The sequence below is a fragment of the Coturnix japonica genome, unplaced genomic scaffold, assembly GCF_054131305.1.
Source record: "Coturnix japonica strain WE unplaced genomic scaffold, WE-NBRP24 Scf058, whole genome shotgun sequence".
In the NCBI taxonomy this organism is placed as follows: Eukaryota; Metazoa; Chordata; class Aves; order Galliformes; family Phasianidae; genus Coturnix; species Coturnix japonica.
Genome location: NW_028188961.1, coordinates 791,759 through 819,552, shown reverse-complemented (window position 1 = coordinate 819,552; position 27,794 = coordinate 791,759). Strand labels below are relative to the sequence as shown.

Genomic DNA, 27,794 nt, shown 5'->3' with positions numbered 1-27,794 from the left:
TTTTACTGCGCAATGGTTCGCCCCGCGCATGCGCACTACGCGCCTTCACCCGACCGGGACGTACCATTGTGAGGGGGCGCGGGGGGGGGGGAGGGGAACTATGGGGGGGGGGGGGGGTTCTGCGACCTGGTGAGTGGGGGGGGGGGGGTGATTTTGGGTTAAAAACGTGAAGAAATGGGGTCCCGAGGTGGGTTGGGGGGTGAAAGTGAGAGTAAATGGAGGTGGTGAGGGGATTTGGGGGGGGGACTGAGGGGAATGGGGGTTTAATGGGGGGGGAACGGGGCCCTGTGGGGATTTGGGGCGAAAATAGGGGGAAAATGGGTTTTTTGAGGTGAAAATGGGGGGAATTGGGGCCCTGAGGTGATTTTGGGGTGAAACTGAGAAGAACTGGGGCCCTGAGGTGGTTTTGGGGTTAAAGTGGGGGGAATTGGGATCCTGAGGTGAAACTGAGGGGAATTGGGGCTCTGAGGTGATTTGTGAGGTAAAACTGAGTATAAATGGGGTCCTGAGGTGGTTTTGGGGTGAAATTGAGGAGAATTGGAGTTCTGAGGTGATTCTGAGGTAAAATTGAGTATAATTGGAGTCCTGAGGTGATTTTGGGGCTTAAAGTGAGGGGAATTGGAGTTCTGAGGTGATTTGTGAAGTAAAAATGAGCATAATTGGGGTTCTGAGGTGGTTTGGGGGTGAAATTGGGGGGAATTGGGGTTCTGAGGTGATTCTGAGGTAAAACTGAGGGGGATTGGGGCCCTGAGGTGGTTTTGGGGTAAAATTGAGTATAATTGGGATTCTGAGGTGATTTGTGAGGTAAAAATGAGTATAATTGGGGTTCTGAGGTGGTTTTGGGGTGAAACTGAGGGGAATTGGGGTTCTGAGGTGATTTATGAGGTAAAATTGAGTATAAATGGGGTTCTGAGGTGTTTTTGGGGTGAAATTGAGTATAATTGGGGCCCTGAGGTGATTTTGGGGCTTAAAGTGTGGGGAATTGGGGTTCTGAGGTGATTCTGAGGTAAAACTGAGGGGGATTGGGGCCCTGAGGTGGTTTTGGGGTAAAACTGAGGGGAATTTGGGTTCTGTGGTGATTTGTGAGGTAAAAATGAGTATAATTGGAGTCCTGAGGTGATTTTGGGGTGAAATTGAGTATAATTGGGTTTCTGAGGTGATTTGTGAGGTAAAAAATGAGTATAATTGAAGCCCTGAGGTGGTTTTGGGGTAAAATTGAGTATAATTGGGGTTCTGTGGTGATTTGTGAGGTAAAAATGAGTATAATTGAAGTTCTGAGGTGGTTTTGGGGTGAAACTGAGGAGAATTTGGGTTCTGTGGTGATTTGTGAGGTAAAAATGAGTATAAATGGGGTCCTGAGGTGGTTTTGGGGTGAAATTGAGTATAATTGGGGCCCTGAGGTGATTTTGGGGCTTAAAGTGAGGGGAATTGGGGTTCTGAGGTGATTCTGAGGTAAAACTGAGGGGGATTGGGGCCCTGAGGTGGTTTTGGGGTAAAACTGAGTATAATTGGGGCTCTGAGGTGATTTGTGAGGTAAAAATGAGTATAATTGGGGTCCTGAGGTGATTTTGGGGTGAAATTGAGTATAATTGGGGTTCTGAGGTGATTTGTGAGGTAAAACTGAGTATAAATGGGGTCCTGAGGTGGTTTTGGGGTTAAACTGAGAAGAACTGGGGCCATGAGGTGGTTTTGGGGTTAAAGTTGGGGGAATTGGGGCCCTGAGGTGAAACTGAGGTGAAACTGAGGAGAATTGGGGCTCTGAGGTGATTTGTGAGGTAAAAATGAGTATAAATGGGGTCCTGAGGTGGTTTTGGGGTGAAATTGAGGAGAATTGGGGTCCCTGAGGTGATTTTGGGGCTTAAAGTGAGGGGAATTGGGGTTCTGAGGTGATTCTGAGGTAAAACTGAGGGGAATTGGGGTTCTGAGGTGGTTTTGGGGTGAAATTGGGAGAAATTGGGGTTCTGAGGTGATTTATGAGGTAAAATTGAATATAAATGGGGTTCTGAGGTGGTTTTGGGGTGAAACTGAGGGGAATTGGGGTTCTGAGGTGATTTGTGAGGTAAAAATGAGCATAATTGGGGTCCTGAGGTGATTTTGGGGTGAAATTGAGGAGAATTGGGGTTCTGTGGTGATTCTGAGGTAAAACTGAGGGGGATTGGGGCCCTGAGGTGGTTTTGGGGTGAAACTGAGGAGAATTGGGGTTCTGAGCTGATTTGAGGATAAAATGGGGGGAAAAAGAGGTTTTTCAGTCTCTTTTTGGGGATAAAATGAGGGAAAACAGCATCCAGAGTCTGTTTTGGGTGTTAAACAGTGGGAAAAGGGGTTTTCTACTCCCTTTTTGGGTCTAAAACTGAAAGAAAACTGCATCCAGAGCCCGTTTTGGGTATAAAATAGGGGAAAAAAGGATATATACACCCATATCCCCCCCATATCACCCCATATCCCCCATATATTACCCCATATCCCCCCATAACCACCCCATATCCCCCCATATCCCCCCATATGCCTCCCTATAGCCCCATATCCCCCCATATCTCCCCATAGATCCCCCATATCCAGATGTATCCCCCCCATATATCCCCCCATATTCCCCTATATCCCCCCTTATGAGCCCATATCTCCCCATATCCCCCTATATCCCCCCCATATCCCCCCATATCTCCCCCATATCCCCCCTATAACCCCATCTATCCCCCCTTATGAGTCCATATCTCCCCATATCCCCCCCATATCCCCCCTATAACCCCATATATCCCCCCCATATCCCCCCCATATCCCCCCCATAGACCCCCATAGACCCCCATAGACCCCCCATATCCCCCCCCATGACCCCATATCTCCCCCATATCCCCCATGTATCCTCCCATATCTCCCCCATATCTCCCCCATATCCCCCCCCATGACCCCATATCCCCCCATATCCCCTTATATCCCCCATATCCCCCCATATCCCCCATATATCCTCCCATATCCCCCCATATCTCCCCCATATTCCCCCTCATGACCCCATATCCCCCCCTATAATCCCCCATATCCCCCCATATCCCCCCATATCTCCCCCATATCTCCCCCATATCCCCCCATATCTCCCCCATATCCCCCCATATCCCCCCTATAACCCCATATCCCCCCATATCCCCCATATATCTTCCCATATCCCCCCATATCGACCCCATATCCCCCCCATATCCCCCCCATATCCCCCCCATATCCCCCCCATATCCCCCCCATATCCCCCCATATCCCCCCATATCCCCCATATCCCCCCCATATCCCCCCGCCATGACCCCATATCCCCCCATATCCCCCCCATATCCCCCCATATCCCCCCATATACCCCCCCATGTCCCCCCCATGACCCCATATCCCCCCATATCCCCCCCTATAACCCCATATCCCCCCCATATCCCCCCCATATCCCCCCCATATCCCCCCATATCTCCCCCATACCCCCCCCCCATATCCCCTTATATCCCCCATATATCCCCCATATCCCCCCCCATATCCCCTTATATCCCCCATATATCCCCCATATCCCCCCATAACCCCATATCCCCCATTACAGGCCATGTTACGGCGCATTTTAGGGGGTCCCCGTGTCCCCCCGGCGCTGCCCCCCCTATGATCCCATATCCCCCCATATTCACCCATATCATCCCATATCTGCCCCATATCCCCCCCCATGACCCCATATCCCCCCCCATATCCCCCTATATCCCCCATATATCCCCCATATTCCCCCCATGATCCCATATCCCCCCGTATGCCTTCCTATAGCCCCATATCCCCCCATATCCAGACATATCCCCCCCTATATCCCCCCTATATCCCCCCCATATCCCCCCCATATCCCCCCTATGACCCCATATATCCCCCATATCCCCCCATATCCCCCATATATCCTCCCATATCCCCCCATATCTCCCCCATATCCACCCCCATGGCCCCATATACCCCCCATTTTCCCCCCATATCCCCCCATATCCCCTTATACCCCCCATATATCCCCCATACCCCCCCCATAACCCCATATCCCCCATTACAGGCCATGTTACGGCGCATTTTAGGGGGTCCCCGTGTCCCCCCGGCGCTGCCCCCCCGTCCTTTATCTCGTTCTGCCGCCGATCAGAACCTTCCCCCCCCCCCGGACCTGGCCCGAGAACGGTCCAAAACCGTCACGTCGTTCTACCACCAACCAGCCATCGATGCTGCGGCTGAGAAGGTGGGGGGCACGGGGGGGGGAATTGGGGAGGGGGCTTTGGGGGGGGGGTTGGGGGGGGATTTGGGGGCTTTTTGGGGGGCTGGGGGGGGATTTGGGGGCTTTTGGGGTCTTTTTGGGGGTGATTTGGGGGGGCACAGAGGGGGGAATTGGGGAGGGGGCTTTGGGGGGGGGGTTGGGGGGGGATTTGGGGGCTTTTTGGGGGGCTGGGGGGGGATTTGGGGGCTTTTGGGGTCTTTTTGGGGGTGATTTGGGGGGGCACAGAGGGGGGAATTGGGGAGGGGGCTTTGGGGGGGGGTTTGGGGGGGGATTTGGGGGCTTTTTGGGGGGCTGGGGGGGGATTTGGGGGCTTTTGGGGTCTTTTTGGGGGTGATTTGGGGGGGCACGGGGGGGGGAATTGGGGAGGGGGCTTTGGGAGGGGGTTTGGGGGGGGATTTGGGGGGATTTGTGGGCTTTTTGGGGGGATTTGTGGGCTTTTTGGGGGGCTGGGGGGGGATTTGGGGTCTTTTGGGGGGGCTTTGGGGGGGGGTTTGGGGGGCACAGGGGGGGTTTTGGGGGTGCTGGTGGGGGATTTGGGGGGGATTTGGGGGGCACAGGGGGGGCTTTGGGGTTTGGGGGTGGATTTGGGGTCTTTTGGGGGCTTTTTGGGGTCTTTTTGGGAGGCTGTGGGGGGATTTGGGGGGGGCACGGGGGGGGGAATTGGGGAGGGGGCTTTGGGGGGGGGATTTGGGGGCTTTTGGGGTCTTTTGGGGGGGCTGGGGGGGGATTTGGGGGGGCACGGGGGGGGAATTGGGGAGGGGGGTTTGGGGAGGTTTGGGGGGGGATTTGGGGGTTTTTTGGGGGGCTGGGGGGGGATTTGGGGGCTTTTGGGGTCTTTTTGGGGGTGATTTGGGGGGGCACAGAGGGGGGAATTGGGGAGGGGGCTTTGGGGGGGGGTTGGGGGGGGATTTGGGGGCTTTTTGGGGGGCTGGGGGGGGATTTGGGGGCTTTTGGGGTCTTTTGGGGGGGCTGGGGGGGGATTTGGGGGGGCACGGGGGGGGAATTGGGGAGGGGGCTTTGGGAGGGGGTTTGGGGGGGGATTTGGGGGGATTTGTGGGCTTTTTGGGGGGATTTGTGGGCTTTTTGGGGGGCTGGGGGGGGATTTGGGGTCTTTTGGGGGGGCTTTGGGGGGGGTTTGGGGGGCACAGGGGGGGTTTTGGGGGTGCTGGTGGGGGATTTGGGGGGGATTTGGGGGGCACAGGGGGGGCTTTGGGGTTTGGGGGTGGATTTGGGGTCTTTTGGGGGCTTTTTGGGGGCTTTTTGGGAGGCTGGGGGGGGATTTGGGGGGGGCACGGGGGGGGGAATTGGGGAGGGGGCTTTGGGGGGGGGATTTGGGGGGATTTGGGGGCTTTTGGGGTCTTTTGGGGGGGCTGGGGGGGGGATTTGGGGGGGCACGGGGGGGGAATTGGGGAGGGGGGTTTGGGGAGGTTTGGGGGGGGATTTGGGGGGGATTTGGGGGCTTTTTGGGGGGCTGGGGGGGATTTGGGGGGGCACAGAGGGGGCTTTGGGGGGGTTTGGGGGTGGATTTGGGGGATTTGGGAGGTTTTTGGGGGGCTGGGGGTGCATAGAGGGGGCTTTGTGGGGGGACTTTGGGGTTTGGGGGTGGATTTGGGGGCTTTTGGGGGGTTTTGGGGGGCTGGGGGGGATTTGGGGGGCACAAGGGGGGGCATTGGAGTTTGGGGGTGGATTTGGGGTCTTTTGGGGTCTTCTTGGGGGGCTGGAGGGGGAATTGGGGGGCACAAGGGGGGGGCGTTGGGGTTTGAGGGTGGATTTGGGGTCTTTTGGGGTCTTTTTGGGGGGCTGGGGGGGGATTTGGGGTTTGAGGGTGGATTTGGGGTCTTTTGGGGGCTTTTTGGGGGTCTTTTGGGGGGCTTGGGGGGGGCTTTGGGGTGTTTGGGGGCTTTTTGGTGGGCTGGGGGGGGCTTTGGGGTTTGGGGGTGGATTTGGGGGCTTTTGGGGTCTTTTTGGGGGGCTGGGGGGGGATTTGGGGTTTGAGGGTGGATTTGGGGTCTTTTGGGGGCTTTTTGGGGGTCTTTTGGGGGGGATTTGGGGGGCACAAGGGGGGGCATTGGGGTTTGGGGGTGGATTTGGGGGCTTTTGAGGTCTTTTTGGGGGGCTTTTGGGGGGGCTTTGGGGTGTTTGGGGGCTTTTGGGGTCTTTTTGGGGGGCTGGGGGGGATTTGGGGGGCACAAGGGGGGGAATTTGGGGTTTGGGGGTGGATTTGGGGGCTTTTGAGGCTTTTTGGTTTTTTCTGGGGGTCTTTTGGGGGTCTTTGGGAGGGGGAGGGGGGTTGGGGATGGATTTGGGGTCTTTTTGGGTCTTTTTTTTGGGGTCTTTTAGAGTGTTTTTGGGGTCTTTTGTGTTCTTGCAGCCATCCGTCCGGCTGACCCCCACCACCATGTTGTATTCGGGGAGGTCACAGGATGGGAGTCACATATTGGTGAGTTGGGGAGGGGGCTCGGGATCTATGGGGTGGGTTGGGGGTCCCATAGTGGATCTATGGGGTGGGCTGTGGGTCCCATAGTGGATCTATGGGGCAGGCTGTGGGTCCCATAGTGGATCTATGGGGTGGGCTGTGGGTCCCATAGTGGATCTATGGGGTGGGCTGTGGGTCCCATAGTGGATCTATGGGGTGGGCTGTGGGTCCCATAGTGGATCTATGGGGCAGGCTGTGGGTCCCATAGTGGATCTATGGGGTGGGCTGTGGGGTCCATGTTGGGTTGTGGGTCCCAAAGTGGATCTATGGGGTGGGTTATGGGTCCCATGTTGGGTTGTGGGTCCCAAAGTGGATCTATGGGGTGGGTTGGGGGGTCCATGGTGGGTTGGGGGTCCCATAGAGGATCTATGGGGTGGGTTATGGGTCCCATGGTGGGCTGTGGGTCCCATAGAGGATCTATGGGGTGGGTTATGGGTCCCATGGTGGGCTGTGGGTCCCATAGTGGATCTATGGGGTGGGCTGTGGGGTCCATGTTGGGTTGTGGGTCCCAAAGTGGATCTATGGGGTTATGGGTCCCATGTTGGGTTGTGGGTCCCATAGTGGATCTATGGGGTGGGCTGTGGGGTCCATGTTGGGTTGTGGGTCCCAAAGTGGATCTATGGGGCAGGCTGTGGGTCCCATGGTGGGTTGTGGGTCCCATAGTGGATCTATGGGGTGGGTTATGGGTCCCATGTTGGGTTGTGGGTCCCAAAGTGGATCTATGGGGTGGGTTGGGGGGTCTATGGTGGGTTGTGGGTCCCAAAGTGGATCTATGGGGTGGGTTGGGGGGTCCATGGTGGGTTGGGGGTCCCATAGAGGATCTATGGGGTGGGTTATGGGTCCCATGGTGGGCTGTGGGTCCCATAGAGGATCTATGGGGTGGGTTATGGGTCCCATGGTGGGCTGTGGGTCCCATAGTGGATCTATGGGGTGGGTTATGGGTCCCATGGTGGGCTGTGGGTCCCATAGAGGATCTATGGGGTGGGTTATGGGTCCCATGGTGGGCTGTGGGTCCCATAGTGGATCTATGGGGTGGGCTGTGGGGTCCATGTTGGGTTGTGGGTCCCAAAGTGGATCTATGGGGTTATGGGTCCCATGTTGGGTTGTGGGTCCCATAGTGGATCTATGGGGTGGGCTGTGGGGTCCATGTTGGGTTGTGGGTCCCAAAGTGGATCTATGGGGCAGGCTGTGGGTCCCATGGTGGGTTGTGGGTCCCATAGTGGATCTATGGGGTGGGTTATGGGTCCCATGTTGGGTTGTGGGTCCCAAAGTGGATCTATGGGGTGGGTTGGGGGGTCTATGGTGGGTTGTGGGTCCCAAAGTGGATCTATGGGGTGGGTTGGGGGGTCCATGGTGGGTTGGGGGTCCCATAGAGGATCTATGGGGTGGGTTATGGGTCCCATGGTGGGCTGTGGGTCCCATAGAGGATCTATGGGGTGGGTTATGGGTCCCATGGTGGGCTGTGGGTCCCATAGTGGATCTATGGGGTGGGTTATGGGTCCCATGGTGGGTTGTGGGTCCCAAAGTGGATCTATGGGGTTATGGGTCCCATGGTGGGTTGTGGGTCCCAAAGTGGATCTATGGGGCAGGCTGTGGGTCCCATAGTGGATCTATGGGGCGGGCTGTGGGTCCCATAGTGGATCTATGGGGCAGGCTGTGGGTCCCATGGTGCTGTTGTCCCCATAGAAGAGCGCCCGGTACCTGCAGCAGGAGCTGCCCGTGCGCATCGCTCACCGCATCAAAGGGTTCCGCAGCCTGCCCTTCATCATCGGCTGCAACCCCACCATCCTGCACGTGGTCAGTGAAAGGGGGGGGACAGGTTAAATATGGGGGGGACAGCTCAAATATGGGGGGGGACAGGTCAAATATGGGGGGGGGACAGGTTAAATATGGGGGGGGGGACAGGTCAAATATGGGGGGGGACATGTCAAATATGGGGGGGGCAGCTCAAATATGGGGGGGGGGCAGCTTAAATATGGGGGGGGACAGGTCAAATATGGGGGGCCAGGTTAAATATGGGGGGACAGGTTAAATATGGGGGGGGCAGCTCAAATATGGGGGGGCAGGTTGAATATGGGGTGGGCAGGTTAAATATGGGGGGCAGGTTAAATATGGGGGGGCTGGTTAAATATGGGGGGGCTGGTTAAATATGGGGGGGCTGGTTAAATATGGGGGGGGCAGGTTAAATATGGGGGGGGCAAGGAGGGGGGGGCAGCTTAAATATGGGGGGGCAGGTTGAATATGGGGGGGGCAGGTTAAATATGGGGGGCAGGTTATATATGGGGGGGCAGGTTAAATATGGGGGGGCAGGTTAAATATGGGGGGCAGGTTAAATATGGGGGGCAGGTTAAATATGGGGGGGCAGGTTATATATGGGGGGGCAGGTTATATATGGGGGGGCAGGTTATATATGGGGGGGCTGGTTATATATGGGGGAGGCAGGTTATATATGGGGGGGTTGGTTATATATGGGGGGGCTGGTTATATATGGGGGGGCAGGTTATATATGGGGGGCAGGTTAAATATGGGGGGGCAGGTTAAATGTGGGGGGGGGCAGGTTAAATATGGGGGGGGCAGGTTAAATATGGGGGGCAGGTTATATATGGGGGGGCTGGTTATATATGGGGGGGCAGGTTAAATATGGGGGGGGCTGGTTAAATATGGGGGGGGCTGGTTATATATGGGGGGGCAGGTTATATATGGGGGGGCTGGTTATATATGGGGTGGCAGGTTATATATGGGGGGCAGGTTAAATATGGGGGGCAGGTTATATATGGGGGGGCAGGTTAAATATGGGGGGGCAGGTTAAATATGGGGGGGCAGGTTAAATATGGGGGGCAGGTTAAATATGGGGGGCAGGTTATATATGGGGGGACAGCTTAAATATGGGGGGGGGCAGCTCAAATATGGGGGGGTTTATAGGGCCCCTCATTGACGCAGTGATGTTCTGACCCCACAGCACGAGCTCTATATTCGGGCCTTCCAGAAGCTCAGCGACTTCCCACCCGTGAGTATCAATTATGGCACCTTATATGGCACCTTATGGCACCTTATATGGCACCTTATGGCACCTTATGGCACCTTATATGGCACCTTATGGCACCTTATATGGCACCTTATGGCACCTTATGGCACCTTATGGCACCTTATGGCACCTTATATGGCACCTTATGGCACCTTATATGGCACCTTATGGCACCTTATGGCACCTTATGGCACCTTATGGCACCTTATGGCACCTTATGGCACCTTATATGGCACCTTATGGCACCTTATGGCACCTTATATGGCACCTTATGGCACCTTATGGCACCTTATATGGCACCTTATATGGCACCTTATATGGCACCTTATATGGCACCTTATGGCACCTTATGGCACCTTATATGGCACCTTATGGCCCCTTATATGGCACCTTATGGCACCTTATGGCACCTTATATGGCACCTTATATGGCACCTTATGGCACCTTATGGCACCTTATGGCACCTTATATGGCACCTTATGGCACCTTATATGGCACCTTATGGCACCTTATATGGCACCTTATGGCACCTTATGGCACCTTATATGGCACCTTATATGGCACCTTATGGCACCTTATATGGCACCTTATGGCACCTTATGGCACCTTATATGGCACCTTATGGCACCTTATGGCACCTTATATGGCACCTTATATGGCACCTTATATGGCACCTTATATGGCACCTTATGGCACCTTATGGCACCTTATATGGCACCTTATGGCCCCTTATATGGCACCTTATGGCACCTTATGGCACCTTATATGGCACCTTATATGGCACCTTATGGCACCTTATGGCACCTTATGGCACCTTATATGGCACCTTATGGCACCTTATATGGCACCTTATGGCACCTTATGGCACCTTATGGCACCTTATATGGCACCTTATGGCACCTTATGGCACCTTATATGGCACCTTATGGCACCTTATGGCACCTTATATGGCACCTTATATGGCACCTTATATGGCACCTTATATGGCACCTTATGGCACCTTATGGCACCTTATATGGCACCTTATGGCCCCTTATATGGCACCTTATGGCACCTTATGGCACCTTATATGGCACCTTATGGCACCTTATGGCACCTTATATGGCACCTTATGGCACCTTATGGCACCTTATATGGCACCTTATGGCACCTTATGGCACCTTATATGGCACCTTATATGGCACCTTATGGCACCTTATATGGCACCTTATGGCACCTTATGGCACCTTATATGGCACCTTATGGCACCTTATGGCACCTTATGGCACCTTATGTCATATAAGTTTCCCCTTCCTGTTTCCTGTTCCTGTTTCCCCTTCCTGTCCGTCCCCCTTTCCGGTCCGTGTCCCCCCCCTTAACCCGTGTCCCATTGGTTCCCGTTGTCCCCATAGATCCAGGCAGCCGGTGACGAGTCCCGTTACTGCTCGTTGCTGCGGCAGCTGCTGGACGATCACAAGGACGTGGTGACGCTGCTGGCTGAGGGGCTACGGGAGTGCAGGAGGCACATACAGGTGGGGGGCACTAACGGGTGGGGGGCACTTCCGGGTGGGACATTTCCGGGTGGGACACAATGGGGCACTTCCAGGTTGGGGACACTTCCGGGTGGGGGACACTTCCGGGTGGGACACAATGGGACACTTCCGGGTGGGGGACACTTCCGGGTGGGGACACTTCCGGGTGGGACACAGTGGAGCACTTCCGGGTGGGGTGCACTTCCGGGTGGGACATTTCCGGGTGGGACACAATGGGGCACTTCCAGGTTGGGGACACTTCCGGGTGGGGGACACTTCCGGGTGGGACACAATGGGACACTTCCGGGTGGGGGACACTTCCGGGTGGGGACACTTCCGGGTGGGACACAATGGGGCACTTCCGGGTGGGGGACACTTCCGGGTGGGGGACACTTCCGGGTGGGACACAATGGGGCACTTCCGGGTGGGGGACACTTCCGGGTGGGGGACACTTCCGGGTGGGACACAATGGGGCACGTCTGGGTTGGGGACACTTCCGGGTGGGACACAATAGGGCACTTCCGGGTGGGGGACACTTCCGGGTGGGACACAATGGGGCACTTCCGGGTGGGGGACACTTCCGGGTGGGGGACACTTCCGGGTGGGGACACTTCCGGGTGGGACACAATAGGGCACTTTCGGGTGGGGGACACTTTCGGGTGGGACACAGTGGAGCACTTCCGGGTGGGGTGCACTTCCGGGTGGGACATTTCCGGGTGGGACACAATGGGGGCACTTCCGGGTGGGGGACACTTCCGGGTGAGACACAATGGGACACTTCCGGGTGAGACACAATGGGACACTTCCGGGTGGGGGACACTTCCGGGTGGGGACACTTCCAGGTGGGACACAATGGGCACTTCCGGGTGGGGACACTTCCGGGTAGGGGACACAATGGGCACTTCCGGGTGGGGACACTTCTGGGTGGGGGACACTTCCGGGTAGGGGACACTTCCGGGTAGGGGACACAATGGGACACTTCCGGGTGGGGACACTTCCGGGTGGGGGACACTTCCGGGTAGGGGACACAATGGGCATTTCCGGGTGGGGACACTTCCGGGTGGGGGGCACTTCCGGGTGGGACACAATGGGGCACTTCCGGGTGGGGGCACTTCCGGGTGGGACACGTCCCGTTTGGGACACTTCCGGGTGGGAGACAATGAGACACTTCCGGGTGGGGACACTTCCGGGTGGGACACTTCCGGGAGGGGGACACTTCCGTTGGGGCCCCTCCGGGAAGGGGACACTTTTGGGTGTGACACTTCCGGGTGTGACACTTCCGGTGGGGCACTTCCGGGTGGGGACTTTACTGGGTGGGACACGTCTCGTTTGGGGGACTTCCGGGTGGGGCACTTCCGGTGGAGCACTTCCGGTTGGGGACACTTCCGGGTGGGACACTTCCGGTGGGACACTTCCGGGTGGGATACTTCCGGGTAGGGACACTTCCGGATGGGGGTGTTCCAGGGTGGGGACACTTCCGGGTGGGACACTTCCGGGGGGAGGGAGCATATTTGCGTAAGTCACTTCCGGGTGTGGCACAGCCAGTTGGAGGCACTTCCGGTCGGGACACTTCCGGGTGTCCACTTCCGGGTGTCCACTTCCGGATGGGCATTTCCGGGTGCTCCCCATGGCCATAGGGGCCAATGGGGTGCCCCTATATCCTGTCTATGGCCATATATGACATTGGGGTGCCCCTATATCCTATGGCCATATATGGCATTGGGGTGCCCCTATATCCTCCCTATGGCCATATATGGCATTGGGGTGCCCCTATATCCTGTCTATGGCCATATATGACATTGGGGTGCCCCTATATTATATGGCCATATATGGCATTGGGGTGCCCCTATATCCTCCCTATGGCCATATATGGCATTGGGGTGCCCCTATATCCTGTCTATGGCCATATATGACATTGGGGTGCCCCTATATCCTGTCTATGGCCATATATGACATTGGGGTGCCCCTATATCCTGTCTATGGCCATATATGACATTGGGGTGCCCCTATATCCTATGGCCATATATGGCATTGGGGTGCCCCTATATCCTGTCTATGGCCATATATGGCATTGGGCTGCCCCTATATCCTCCCTATGGCCATATATGACATTGGGGTGCCCCTATATCCTGTCTATGGCCATATATGACATTGGGGTGCCCCTATATCCTCCCTATGGCCATATATGACATTGGGGTGCCCCTATATCCTGTCTATGGCCATATATGGCATTGGGGTGCCCCTATATCCTGTCTATGGCCATATATGACATTGGGGTGCCCCTATATCCTATGGCCATATATGACATTGGGGTGCCCCTATATCCTATGGCCATATATGACATTGGGGTGCCCCTATATCCTGTCTATGGCCATATATGACATTGGGGTGCCCCTATATCCTGTCTATGGCCATATATGGCATTGGGGTGCCCCTATATCCTGTCTATGGCCATATATGACATTGGGGTGCCCCTATATCCTGTCTATGGCCATATATGGCATTGGGGTGCCCCTATATCCTATGGCCATATATGACATTGGGGTGCCCCTATATCCTATGGCCATATATGGCATTGGGGTGCCCCTATATCCTGTCTATGGCCATATATGACATTGGGGTGCCCCTATAGCCTGTCTATGGCCATATATGACATTGGGGTGCCCCTATATCCTATGGCCATATATGGCATTGGGGTGCCCCTATATCCTATGGCCATATATGACATTGGGGTGCCCCTATATCCTATGGCCATATATGGCATTGGGGTGCCCCTATATCCTATGGCCATATATGGCATTGGGGTGCCCCTATATCCTATGGCCATATATGACATTGGGGTGCCCCTATATCCTATGGCCATATATGACGTTGGGGTGCCCCTATATCCTATGGCCATATATGACATTGGGGTGCCCCTATATCCTATGGCCATATATGACATTGGGGTGCCCCTATATCCTATGGCCATATATGGCATTGGGGTGCCCCTATATCCTATAGGATGAGCGGTTATTGCGGCCCTTCCTGGATAAGACCCTGACGTCCCGGCTGGGGATGAGGATGTTGGCGTCACATCACCTGGCCCTACACGAGGACAAGGTAACGCCCGGCCCTATAGATCCTATAGGGCTTATGGGGCCATTCCATGACCCTATAGGGCCATTCCAAACCCTATAGGGCTTATAGGGCCATCCCAGACCCTATAGGGCTGTCCAAGACCCTACAAGGCCATTCCAGACCATATAGGGCTTTAGGGCCATCTCAGACCCTATAGGGCTTATAGGGCCATCCCAGACCCTATAGGGCTTATAGGGCCATCCCAGACCCTATAGGGCTTATAGGGCCATCCCAGATCCTACAGGGCTTATAGGGCCATCCCAGATCCTATAGGGCTGTCCCAGACCCTATAGGGTTTATAGGGCCATTTCAGACCCTATAGGGCTTATAGGGCCATTCCAGATCCTATGGGGCCATCCCAGACCCTATAGGGCATATAGGGCCATCTCAGACCCTATAGGGCATATAGGGCCATCCCAGACACTATAGGGCCATCCCAGACCCTATAGGGCCATCCCAGACCCTATAGGGCTTATAGGGCCGTCCCCGACACTATAGGGCCATCCCAGACCCTATAGGGCCATCCCAGACCCTATAGGGCTTATAGGGCCGTCCCTGACACTATAGGGCCGTCCCAGACCCTATGGGGCTTATAGGGCCATCCCAGACCCTATAGGGCTTATAGGGCCATCCCAGACCCTATAGGGCTTATAGGGCCGTCCTATGTCACCCAGCCTGACTTCGTGGGCATCATCTGCACCCGACTGTCCCCAAAAAAGATCATCGAGAAGTGGGTCGACTTCGCACGGTGAGAACAAATGGGGCCTTATGGGGTTCTATGGGGTCATTATGGGGTCATTATAGGGTCATTGTGGGGTTCTATGGGGTCCTTATAGGGTCCTTATGGGGTCCTTATAGGGTCATTATGGGGTCATTATGGGGTCCTTATAGGGTTCTATGGGGTCATTATGGGGTCCTTATAGGGTTCTATGGGGTCCTTATAGGGTTCTATGGGGTCCTTATGGGGTCCTTATGGGGTTCTATGGGGTCCTTATGGGGCCATTGTGGGGTTCTATGGGGTTCTATGGGGTCATTGTGGGGTTCTATGGGGTCCTTATGGGGTCCTTATGGGGTTCTATGGGGTCCTTATAGGGTCATTATGGGGTCCTTATGGGGTTCTATGGGGTCATTATGGGGTCATTATGGGGTCCTTATGGGGTCCTTATAGGGTCCTTATGGGGTCCTTATAGGGTTCTATGGGGTCCTTATAGGGTCATTATGGGGTTCTATGGGGTTTTTATGGGGTCCTTGTGGGGTCGTGGTCCCTATGGGGTGGTTAATGGGGTGGTTAATGGGGTGGTTAATTAATGGGGTGGTTAATGGGGTCATGGTCCCTATGGGGTGGGTAATTAATGGGGTGGTTAATGGGTGGTTCCCTATGGGGTTCTATGGGGTGGTTAATGGGGTGGTTAATTAATGGGGTGATTAATTAATTAATGGGGTGGTTAATTAATGGGCTGGTTAATTAATTAATGGGGTTGTTAATTAATTAATGGAGTGGTTAATTAATTAATGGGGCGGTTAATTAATTAATGGGGTGGTTAATTAATGGGCTGGTTAATTAATGGGGTGGTTAATTAATTAATGGGGTGGTTAATTAATTAATGGGGTGGTTAATTAATGGGGTGGTTAATGGGGTGGTTAATTATTGGGGTGGTTAATTAATTAATGGGGTGGTTAATTAATTAATGGGGTGGTTAATTAATGAATGGGGTGGTTAATCAATTAATGGGGTGATTAATTAATTAATGGGGTGATCAATTAATTAATGGGGTGGTTAATTAATTAATGGGGCGGTTAATTAATTAATGGGGTGGTTAATTAATGGGGTGGTTAATTAATGGGGTGGTTAATTAATTAATGGGGCGGTTAATTAATTAATGGGGTGGTTAATTAATGGGGTGGTTAATGGGGTGGTTAATTATTGGGGTGGTTAATTAATTAATGGGGTGGTTAATTAATTAATGGGGTGGTTAATTAATTAATGGGGTGGTTAATTAATGGGGTGGTTAATTAATGAATGGGGTGGTTAATTAATGGGGTGGTTAATGGGGTGGTTAATTAATTAATGGGGTGATCAATTAATTAACGGGGTGATTAATTAATTAATGGGGTGGTTAATTAATGAATGGGGTGGTTAATTAATTAATGGGGTGGTTAATTAATTAATGGGGTGGTTAATTAATTAATGGGGTGGTTAATTAATCAATGGGCTGATTAATTAATGAACGGGGTGGTTAATTAATTAATGGGGTGGTTAATTAATTAATGAGGTGGTTAATTAATTAATGGGGTGGTTAATTAATGGGGTGATTAATTAATTAACGGGGTGATTAATTAATTAACGGGGTGATCAATTAATTAATGGGGTGGTTAATTAATGGGGTGGTTAATTAATGGGGTGGTTAATTATTGGGGTGGTTAATTAATTAATGGGGCGATTAATTAATTAATGGGGTGATTAATTAATTAATGGGGTGATTAATTAATTAATGGGGTTGTTAACTAATTAATGGGGTGGTTAATTAATTAATGGGGTGGTTAATTAATTAATGGGGTGGTTAATTAATTAATGGGGTGGTTAATGAATGGGGTGGTTAATTAATGGGGTTAATTAACGGTGTTTCCCAGCCGTCTGTGTGAGCACCAATACGGGAACGCCCCCCGTGTGCGGATCAATGGGCACGTGGCCGCCAGGTTCCCATTCATCCCATTGCCCCTGGACTACGTGCTGCCGGAGCTGCTCAAGAACGCCATGAGGTTATATAGGGTTATATGGGGTTATATGGGGTTATATGGGATATATGGGGTTATATGGGATATATGGGGTTATATGGGGTTATAGGGGGTTATAGGGGGTTATATGGGGTTATATGGGGGGATATGGGGGGATATGGGGTTATATGGGGTTATATGGGGTTATATGGGGTTATATGGGATATATGGGGTTATATGGGGTTATATGGGGGGATATGGGGTTATATGGGGTTATATGGGATATATGGGGTTATATGGGATATATGGGTTATATGGGGTTATATGGGGTTATATGGGGGGATATGGGGTTATATGGGGTTATATGGGGTTATATGGGGTATATGGGGTTATATGGGGTTATATGGGGTTATATGGGATATATGGGATTATATGGGGTTATATAGGGTTATATGGGGGGATATGGGGTTATATGGGGTTATATGGGGTTATATGGGTTATATGGGATATATGGGGTTATATGGGGTTCTATGGGGTTATATGGGGTTCATCCCACTGCCCCTGGACTACGTGCTGCCGGAGCTGCTAAAGAACGCCATGAGGTTATATGGGATATATGGGATTTTATATGGGATTATGGGGTTATAGGGGGTTATATGGGGTTATATGGGGTTCTATGGGGTTCTATGGGGTTCTATGGGGGGTTATGGGGTTCATCCCATTGCCCCTGGACTACGTGCTGCCCGAGCTGCTAAAGAACGCCATGAGGTTATATGGGATATATGGGGTTATATGGGGTTATATGGGGTTATATGGGATATAGGGGGTTATATGGGGTTATATGGGGTTATATGGGGGATATATGGGGTTATATGGGGGGATATGGGGTTATATGGGGTTATATGGGGTTATATGGGGTTATATGGGGTTATATGGGGTTATATGGGATATATGGGGTTATATGGGGGGTTATGGGGTTCATCCCACTGCCCCTGGACTATGTGCTGCCGGAGCTGCTCAAGAACGCCATGAGGTCAATGGGGTTATATAGGGTTTTATATAGGGTTATGGGGTTATAGGGGATATATGGGGTTATATGGGATATATGGGGTTATATGGGGGGATATGGGGTTATATGGGGTTATATGGGGTTATATGGGGTTATATGGGGTTATATGGGGTTATATGGGATATATGGGGTTATATGGGGTTATATGGGATATATGGGGTTATATGGGGTTATATGGGGTTATATGGGGTTCTATGGGGGGTTATGGGGTTCATCCCACTGCCCCTGGACTACGTGCTGCCAGAGCTGCTCAAGAACGCCATGAGGTTATATAGGGTTATATGGGGTTATATGGGGTTATATGGGTTATATGGGGTTATATGGGGTTATATGGGGTTATATGGGGGATATATGGGGTTATATGGGGTTATATGGGGTTATATGGGGGGATATGGGGTTATATGGGGTTATATGGGGTATATGGGGTTATATGGGGGGATATGGGGTTATATGGGGTTATATGGGGTTATATGGGATATATGGGGTTATATGGGGTTATATGGGGTTATATGGGGGGATATGGGGTTATATGGGGTTATATGGGGTTCTATGGGATATATGGGGTTATATGGGGTTATATGGGGTTATATGGGATATATGGGGTTATATAGGGTTATATGGGGTTATATGGGGGGATATGGGGTTATATGGGGTTATATGGGGTTATATGGGATATATGGGGTTATATGGGATATATGGGGGGATATGGGGTTATATGGGGTTATATGGGGTTATATGGGATATATAGGGTTATATGGGGTTCTGTGGGGTTATATGGGGTTATATGGGGTTATATGGGGTTATATGGGGTTATATGGGGGAATATGGGGTTATATGGGGTTATATGGGATATATGGGGTTATATGGGATATATGGGGTTATATGGGGTTATATGGGATATATGGGGTTATATGGGGCTATATGGGGTTATATGGGGTTATATGGGATATATGGGGTTATATGGGGTTATATGGGGTATATGGGGTTATATGGGGTTATAGGGGGTTATATGGGGATATATGGGGTTATATGGGGTTATATGGGGTTATATGGGGTTATATGGGTTATATGGGGTTATATGGGGTTATATGGGGTTATATGGGGGGTTATGGGGTTATATGGGGTTCTATGGGGTTCTATGGGGGGTTATGGGGTTCATCCCACTGCCCCTGGACTACGTGCTGCCAGAGCTGCTCAAGAACGCCATGAGGTTCTATAGGGTTTGTTATGGGGTTAGGGGGTTTTATATGGGATTATGGGGTTATATGGGGTTATAGGGGGTTCTATAGGGGGTTATGGAGTTCTATGGGGGGTTAATGGTGTTCTATCGGGGGTTATGAGGTTCTATGGGGGGTTAATGGTGTTCTATCGGGGGTTATGAGGTTCTATGGGGGGTTAATGGGGTCCTATGGAGGGTTAATGGGGTCCTATGGAGGGTTAATGGGGTTCTATGGGGGGTTATGGGGTTCTATGGGGGATTATGGGGTTCTATGGGGTTAATGGGGTTCTATGGGGGGTTAATGGGGTTTTAGATGGGGTTATGGGGTCTTAGAGGGGATTAATGGGGGTTAATGGGGTTCTATGGGGGGTTAGTGGGGTTCTATAGGGGGTTAATGGGGTTCTATGGGGGGTTATGGGGTTCTATGAGGAGTTATGGGGTCCTATGGGGGGTTATGGGGTTCTATGGGGGGTTATGGGGTTATATGGGGGTTAATGGGGCTCTATGGGGGGTTAATGAGGTTCTATGGGGGTTAATGGGGTTTTATAGGGGCTTATGGGGTGGGAGGGTGCGTGTGTGTCCATATGGGGCACGGTGTGGGGCGCTATAGGGCCACAATGGAGTCCCACCTGGACACCCCGTACAACGTCCCCGACATCGTGGTCACCATCGCCAACAACGACATCGACATCGTCATCCGGTATGGGGCGCCCCATAAGTGCCCCTATGGCCCCATAAGCATCCCTATGGCCCTATAAGCATCCCTATGGCCCTATAAGTGGCCCCATGGCCCCATAAGTGCCCCTATGGCCCTATAAGCATCCCTATGGCCCCATAAGCATCCCTATGGCCCCATAAGCATCCCTATGGCCCTATAAGTGGCCCCATGGCCCCATAAGCATCCCTATGGCCCTATAAGTGGCCCCATGGCCCCATAAGCATCCCTATGGCCCCATAAGCATCCCTATGGCCCCATAAGCATCCCTATGGCCCCATAAGTGCCCCTATGGCCCCATAAGCATCCCTATGGCCCCATAAGCATCCCTATGGCCCCATAAGTGCCCCTATGGCCCCATAAGCATCCCTATGGCCCCATAAGCATCCCTATGGCCCCATAAGCATCCCTATGGCCCTATAAGCATCCCTATGGCCCCATAAGTGCCCCTATGGCCCCATAAGCATCCCTATGGCCCCATAAGCATCCCTATGGCCCCATAAGTGCCCCTATGGCCCCATAAATGCCCCTATGGCCCCATAAGCATCCCTATGGCCCCATAAGCATCCCTATGGCCCCATAAGCATCCCTATGGCCCCATAAGTGCCCCTATGGCCCCATAAATGCCCCTATGGCCCCATAAGCATCCCTATGGCCCCATAAGTGCCCTATGGCCCCATAAGCATCCCTATGGCCCCATAAGTGCCCCTATGGCCCCATAAGCATCCCTAGGGCCCCATAAGTGGCCCCATGGCCCCATAAGCATCCCTATGGCCCTATAAGTGCCCTATGGCCCCATAAGCATCCCTATGGCCCCATAAGTGCCCCTATGGCCCCATAAGCATCCCTATGGCCCCATAAGTGCCCCTATGGCCCCATAAGCATCCCTATGGCCCCATAAGTGCCCTATGGCCCTATAAGTGCCCCTATGGCCCTATAAGCATCCCTATGGCCCCATAAGCATCCCTATGGCCCTATAAGCATCCCTATGGCCCCATAAGCGCCCTATGGCCCCATAAGCATCCCTATGGCCCCATAAGCATCCCTATGGCCCTATAAGTGGCCCCATGGCCCCATAAGTGCCCTATGGCCCCATAAGCGCCCTATGGCCCCATAAGCATCCCTATGGCCCCATAAGCATCCCTATGGCCCTATAAGTGGCCCCATGGCCCCATAAGCGCCCTATGGCCCCATAAGCATCCCTATGGCCCCATAAGCATCCCTATGGCCCTATAAGTGGCCCCATGGCCCCATAAGTGCCCTATGGCCCCATAAGCATCCCTATGGCCCCATAAGCATCCCTATGGCCCCATAAGCATCCCTGTGGCCCCATAAGCATCCCTATGGCCCCATAAGTGCCCCTATGGCCCCATAAGCATCCCTATGGCCCCATAAGCATCCCTATGGCCCCATAAGCATCCCTATGGCCCCATAAGTGCCCCTATGGCCCCATAAGCATCCCTATGGCCCCATAAGTGGCCCTATAGCCCCATAAGCATCTCTATGGCCCCATAAGTGCCCCTATGGCCCCATAAACATCCCTATGGCCCCATAAGTGCCCTATGGCCCCATAAGTGGCCCCATAAGTTGCCCCATAAGCTCCCTCCCCACCCATTCTCCCCATATCCACCCATATAACCCCCCATATCCCCCCTATATCCCCCCTATATCCCCCCTATATCCCCCCTATATCCCTCCATATCCCTCCATATCCCTCCATATCCCCCATATCCCCCCATATCCCCCCATATTCCCCCCATATCCCCCCTATATCCCCCCATATCCCCCTATATCCCCCCATATCCCCCCCATATCCCCCTATATCCCCCCATATCCCCCCTATATCCCCCCATATCCCCCCCATATCCCCCCATATCTCCCCATATCCCCCCTATATCCCCCCATATCCCCCTATATCCCCCCATATCCCCCTATAGAAGCCCCCTCCCCACCCATTCTGCCCCATATCCCCCCATATCCCCTTATAGAAGCCCCCTGCCCACCCATTCTTCCCCCATATCCCCCCATATCCCCCCATATCCCCCTATATCCCCCCTATATCCCCCCTATATCCCCCTATATCCCCCTATATCCCCCTATATCTCCCCTATATCCCCCCTATATCCCCCCTATATCCCTCCATATCCCTCCATATCCCCCATATCCCCCTATATCCCCCCATATCCCCCTATAGAAGCCCCCTCCCCACCCATTCTGCCCCTATATCCCCCCATTCTGCCCCATAAGTGCCCCTATATCTCCCCTATAGGATCTCAGACCGCGGTGGTGGGATCCCCCATGACCTGCTGGACAAGGTGACCGAGTATCACTTCAGTACGGCCGAGGCCAGCGCCCAGGACCCCCGGCTGGGGGGACCCTTCCGTAACCTCATGGACATCAACAGCGGGCAGGCCGGGCCCATGCACGGGTAACACAGCACGCCCCATAGATTGACCCATAGATTGACCCATAGGGACACATAGAGATCCATAGGGACCCATAGGGACCCCATAGAGACCCATAGAGACACATAGGGACACATAGAGACCCATAGAGACACATAGAGACACATAGGGACCCATAGAGACCCATAGGGACACATAGATTGACCCATAGAGACCCATAGGGACACATAGAGACACATAGAGACCCCATAGGGACCAATAGGGACCCATAGAGATCCATATATTGACCCATAGAGACACATAGAGACCCATAGGGACCCATAGGGACACATAGAGACCCATAGAGACCCATAGGGACACATAGAGACACATAGGGACCCATAGAGACCCATAGAGACCCATAGAGGCCCATAGGGACCCATAGAGACATATAGAGACATATAGAGACCCATAGAGACACATAGAGACCCATACGTTGCCCCATAGAGACCCATAGAGACACATAGGGACCCATAGAGACATATAGAGACCCATAGAGACACATAGAGACACATAGAGACCCATACGTTGCCCCATAGAGACCCATAGAGGCCCATAGAGACCCATAGGGACCCATAGAGACCCATAGAGGCCCATAGAGACACATAGGGACCCATAGAGACACATAGAGACACATAGAAACCCATACATTGCCCCATAGAGACCCATAGAGACACATACATTGACCCATAGAGACCCATAGAGACCCATACATTGCCCCATAGAGACACATGGAGACCCATAGAGGCCATTTATTGCCCCATAGAGACCCATAGAAGCCACTTATCCCCCCCATAGACCCCCATAGAGTTCATTACCCCCCACTTATCCCCCCATAGCCCCCCATAGACCCCTATAGAGTTAATTACCCCCCACTTATCCCCCCATAGCCCCCCATAGACCCCCATAGAGTTCATTACCCCCCACTTATCCCCCCATAGCCCCCCATAGAGTTCATTACCCCCCACTTATCCCCCCCATAGACCCCCATAGAGTTCATTACCCCCCACTTAACCCCCCCATAGACCCCTTAATGGAGCCCTTCCCCCCACTTATCCCCCCCATAGCCCCCCATAGACCCCTATAGAGTTCATTACCCCCACTTACCCCCCCATAGCCCCCCATAGACCCCTTAATGGAGCCCTTCCCCCCACTTATCCCCCCAATATACCCCCATAGACCCCCATAGAGTTCATTACCCCCCACTTATCCCCCCCATAGACCCCCATAGCCCCCCATAGAGTTCATTACCCCCCACTTATCCCCCCCATAGCCCCCCATAGACCCCCATAGAGTTCATTACTCCCCACTTATCCCCCCCCATAGACCCCCATAGAGTTCATTACCCCCCACTTACCCCCCCCATAGCCCCCCATAGAGTTCATTACCCCCCACTTATCCCCCCCATAGCCCCCCATAGACCCCTTAATGGAGCCCTTCCCCCCACTTATCCCCCCATAGCCCCCCATAGACCCCCATAGAGTTCATTACCCCCCACTTATCCCCCCATAGCCCCCCATAGAGTCCGTTACCCCCCACTTATCCCCCCATAGCCCCCCATATATCCCCATAGACCCCCATAGAGTTCATTACCCCCCACTTACCCCCCGCTTATCCCCCCATAGCCCCCCATAGACCCCCATAGAGTTCATTACCCCCCACTTACCCCCCCATAGCCCCCCATAGACCCCTTAATGGAGCCTTTCCCCCCACTTATCCCCCCCATAGCCCCCCATAGACCCCTATAGAGTTCATTACCCCCCACTTACCCCCCCCATAGCCCCCCATAGAGTTCATTACCCCCCACTTATCCCCCCCATAGCCCCCCATAGACCCCTTAATGGAGCCCTTCCCCCCACTTATCCCCCCATAGCCCCCCATAGACCCCCATAGAGTTCATTACCCCCCACTTATCCCCCCATAGCCCCCCATAGAGTCCGTTACCCCCCACTTATCCCCCCATAGCCCCCCATATATCCCCATAGACCCCCATAGAGTTCATTACCCCCCACTTACCCCCCGCTTATCCCCCCATAGCCCCCCATAGACCCCCATAGAGTTCATTACCCCCCACTTACCCCCCCATAGCCCCCCATAGACCCCTTAATGGAGCCTTTCCCCCCACTTATCCCCCCCATAGCCCCCCATAGACCCCTATAGAGTTCATTACCCCCCACTTATCCCCCCATAGCCCCCCCCTAACCCCCCATATTTTCCCCCCCCCAGCTTTGGCTTTGGCCTGCCCACATCCCGTGCCTATGCCGAGTACCTGGGGGGCTCGCTGTGCCTGCAGTCCATGCAGGGGGTGGGCACCGACGTCTACCTGCGGCTCAGGCACATCGACGGCAAAGCTGAGAGCTTCCGCATATAAGGGGACCCCCGGGACCCCCAAGGACCCCCATGGACCCCCACAGACCCACATGGACTCCTCAAGACCCCCCAAGGACCCCCATGGACCCCCCCAGGACCCCCACAGACCCACATGGACTCCTCAAGACCCCCCCAGGACCCCCATGGACCCTCCAGGACCCCCCCAGGACCCCCACAGACCCTCCTGACCCCCATGGACTCCTCAAGACCCCCCTGACCCCCATGGACCCCTGAGGAACACCCAAGACCCCCCTGGACCCCCATGGACCCCCCAAGACCCTCCTGACCCCCATGGACTCCTCAAGACCCCCCTGACCCCCATGGACCCCTGAGGAACACCCAAGACCCCCCTGGACCCCCATGGACCCCCCAGGACCCCCACAGACCCACATGGACTCCTCAAGACCCCCCAAGGACCCCCATGGACCCCCCAGGACCCCCAAGGACCCCCCAAGACCCTCCTGACCCCCATGGACTCCTCAAGACCCCCCTGACCCCCATGGACCCCCATGGACCCCTGAGGAACACCCAAGACCCCCCTGGACCCCCATGGACTCCCCAGGACCCCCACAGACCCACATGGACTCCTCAAGACCCCCATGGACCCCCATGGACCCCCCAGGACCCCTGAGGAACACCCAAGACCCCCCTGGACCCCCACAGACCCCCATGGACTCCTCAAGACCCCCCCAGGACCCCCAAGGACCCCCCAGGACCCCCATGGACCCCCATGGACCCTCCAGGACCCCTGAGGAACACCCAAGACCCCCCTGGACCCCCATGGACCCCCCTGGACTCTATGGGACACCCCAGGACCCCCATGGACCCTTGAAGACCCTCTAGGACCCTCCAGGACTCTCTGGGATCCCCATGGACTCCTCAAGACCCCCCTTGACCCCCATGGACCCCCCAGGACCCCCCTGGACCCCCATGGAGTCCTCAAGACCATCCAGGACCCCAATGGACCCCCACGGACCCACCCAAGACACTCCAGGACCTCCCCATGGACTCCTCAAGACCCCCCAGGACCCTCAGGACCCCCATGGACTCCTCAAGACCCCCCCAGACTCTATGGGACACCCCTGGACACCTGAAGACCCCCCATACCCCCCCAGGACCCTCTGGGACCCCTCAGGACCCCCCAGGACCCCCCAGAACCCATCAAGGCCCCCCCCCAGGACCCTCTGAGACCCCTCAGGACCCCCCAGGATCCCCCCAGGACCCTCTGGGACCCCTCAAGACCCCCCCAGGGCCCCCCAGGATCCTCTGGGACCCCCCAAGACCCCCCCAGGACCCCCCCAGGACCCCCTGGGACCCCTCAGGACCCCCATAGGACCCTCTGGGACTCCTCAGGACCCCCCAGGACCCCCCAGGATCCCCCCAGGACCCCCTGGGACCCCCCCAGGACCCCCCCAGGATCCTCTGGGACCCCCCAGGACCCCCCAGAACCCATCAAGACCCCCCCAGGACCCCCCAGGACCCCCATAGGACCCTCAAGACCCCCCATACCCCCCCAGGACCCTCTGGGACCCCCTAGGACCCTCTGAGACCCCTCAGGACCCCCCAGAACCCATCAAGACCCCCCTGGGACCCCCCAGGACCCCCATAGGACCCTCAGGACCCCCTAGGACCCTCTGAGACCCCTCAGGACCCCCCCAGGACCCCCTGGGACCCCCCCAGGACCCCCATAGGACCCTCAGGACCCCCCAGGACCCCCTAGGACCCTCTGAGACCCCTCAGGACCCCCCAGAACCCATCAAGACCCCCCCAGGATCCCATGGGACCCCTCAGGACCCCCCAGGACCCCCCAGAACCCATCAAGACCCCCCCAGGACCCCCTGGGACCCCCCAAGGGCCCCCCAGGATCCTCTGGGACCCCTCAGGACCCCCCATACCCCCCCAGGACCCTCTGGGACCCCCCAGGACCCCCCAGGATCCTCTGGGACCCCTCAGGACCCCCCATACCCCCCCCAGGACCCCCTGGGACCCCTCAGGACCCCCATAGGACCCTCAGGACCCCCAGGACCCCCCAGAACCCATCAAGACCCCTCCAGGACCCCCTGGGACCCTCTGGGACCCCCCAGGACCCCCCAGGACCCTCTGGGACCCCTCAAGACCCCCCCAGGGCCCCCCAGGATCCTCTGGGACCCCCCAAGACCCCCCCAGGACCCCCCCAGGACCCTCTGGGACCCCTCAGGACCCCCCCAGGACCCTCTGGGACCCCTCAGGACCCCCCCAGGACCCCCCAGAACCCATCAAGACCCCCCCAGGACCCCCTGGGACCCCTCAGGACCCCCCAGAACCCATCAAGACCCCCCCAGGACCCCCCAGGACCCCATAGGACCCTCAGGACCCCCCAGAACCCATCAAGACCCCCCCAGGACCGCCCAGGACCCCCATAGGACCCTCAGGACCCCCCAGAATCCATCAAGACCCCCCCAGGACCCCCTGGGACCCCTCAGGACCCTCTGGGACCCCTCAGGACACCCCAGGACCCCCCAGAACCCATCAAGACCCCCCCAGGACCCCCCAGGACCCCCATAGGACCCTCAGGACCCCCCAGAACCCATCAAGACCCCCCCAGGACCCCCAGGGACCCCTCAGGACCCCCATAGGACCCTCTGGGACCCCCCCAGGACCCCCTAGAACCCATCAAGACCCCCCCCCAGGACCCCCTGGGACCCCCCAAGGGCCCCCCAGGATCCTCTGGGACCCCTCAGGACCCCCCATACCCCCCAGGACCCTCTGAGACCCCTCAGGACCCCCCAGAACCCATCAAGACCCCCCCAGGATCCCCTGGGACCCCTCAGGACCCCCATAGGACCCTCTGGGACTCCTCAGGACCCCCCAGGATCCCCCCAGGACCCCCTGG

General features: G+C 55.1%; 3 protein-coding genes across 4 annotated transcripts in view; 2 read left to right on the top strand and 1 right to left on the bottom strand.

Moving 5' to 3' along the window:
- BCKDK (branched chain keto acid dehydrogenase kinase) lies at nt 1-25,019 on the top strand. Of its 2 annotated transcripts, none has more exons than XM_085533266.1 (12): nt 1-68; nt 4,046-4,222; nt 6,630-6,698; nt 8,421-8,531; nt 9,694-9,741; nt 11,151-11,270; nt 14,274-14,372; nt 15,065-15,138; nt 17,022-17,150; nt 20,004-20,093; nt 22,378-22,536; nt 24,779-25,019. In XM_085533266.1, exons 2-12 carry the CDS (start codon nt 4,049-4,051, stop codon nt 24,921-24,923), a joined length of 1,218 nt encoding a protein of 405 aa, XP_085389392.1. In that variant the 5' UTR covers nt 1-68; nt 4,046-4,048; the 3' UTR covers nt 24,924-25,019. The 2 variants fall into 2 exon arrangements, with proteins under 2 accessions (XP_085389392.1, XP_085389394.1); XM_085533268.1 differs by lacking the exon at nt 1-68 and adding an exon at nt 98-129.
- An 833-nt stretch (nt 25,020-25,852) lies between these two features.
- Nucleotides 25,853-27,794, top strand: part of LOC146751967 (uncharacterized) — a 2,559-nt gene continuing 617 nt past the window's right edge. The window contains exons 1-3 of the mRNA XM_085533337.1: nt 25,853-25,857; nt 26,019-26,466; nt 26,561-27,794. The exon at nt 26,561-27,794 is cut by the window's right edge and continues 617 nt beyond it. Coding sequence (XP_085389463.1) covers nt 25,853-25,857; nt 26,019-26,466; nt 26,561-27,466 — 1,359 coding nt within the window. The 3' untranslated portion in view covers nt 27,467-27,794. The remainder of the gene's footprint in view (nt 25,858-26,018; nt 26,467-26,560) is intronic.
- Nucleotides 26,930-27,794, bottom strand: part of LOC146751966 (uncharacterized) — a 3,359-nt gene continuing 2,494 nt past the window's right edge. Inside the window, exon 2 of the mRNA XM_085533265.1 lies at nt 26,930-27,103. The gene's annotated coding sequence lies outside the window, so the exon portion shown is untranslated. The remainder of the gene's footprint in view (nt 27,104-27,794) is intronic.

What these genes read in the sequence shown, in the direction of transcription:
- BCKDK (XM_085533266.1), top strand. Translation starts at nt 4,049, where the DNA reads ATGTTACGGCGCATTTTAGGGGGTCCCCGTGTCCCCCCGGCGCTGCCC. An exon ending in TCGATGCTGCGGCTGAGAAG is followed by an intron (nt 4,223 to 6,629) that starts GTGGGGGGCACG and finishes GTGTTCTTGCAG; the next exon opens with CCATCCGTCCGGCTGACCCC. An exon ending in AGGATGGGAGTCACATATTG is followed by an intron (nt 6,699 to 8,420) that starts GTGAGTTGGGGA and finishes TTGTCCCCATAG; the next exon opens with AAGAGCGCCCGGTACCTGCA.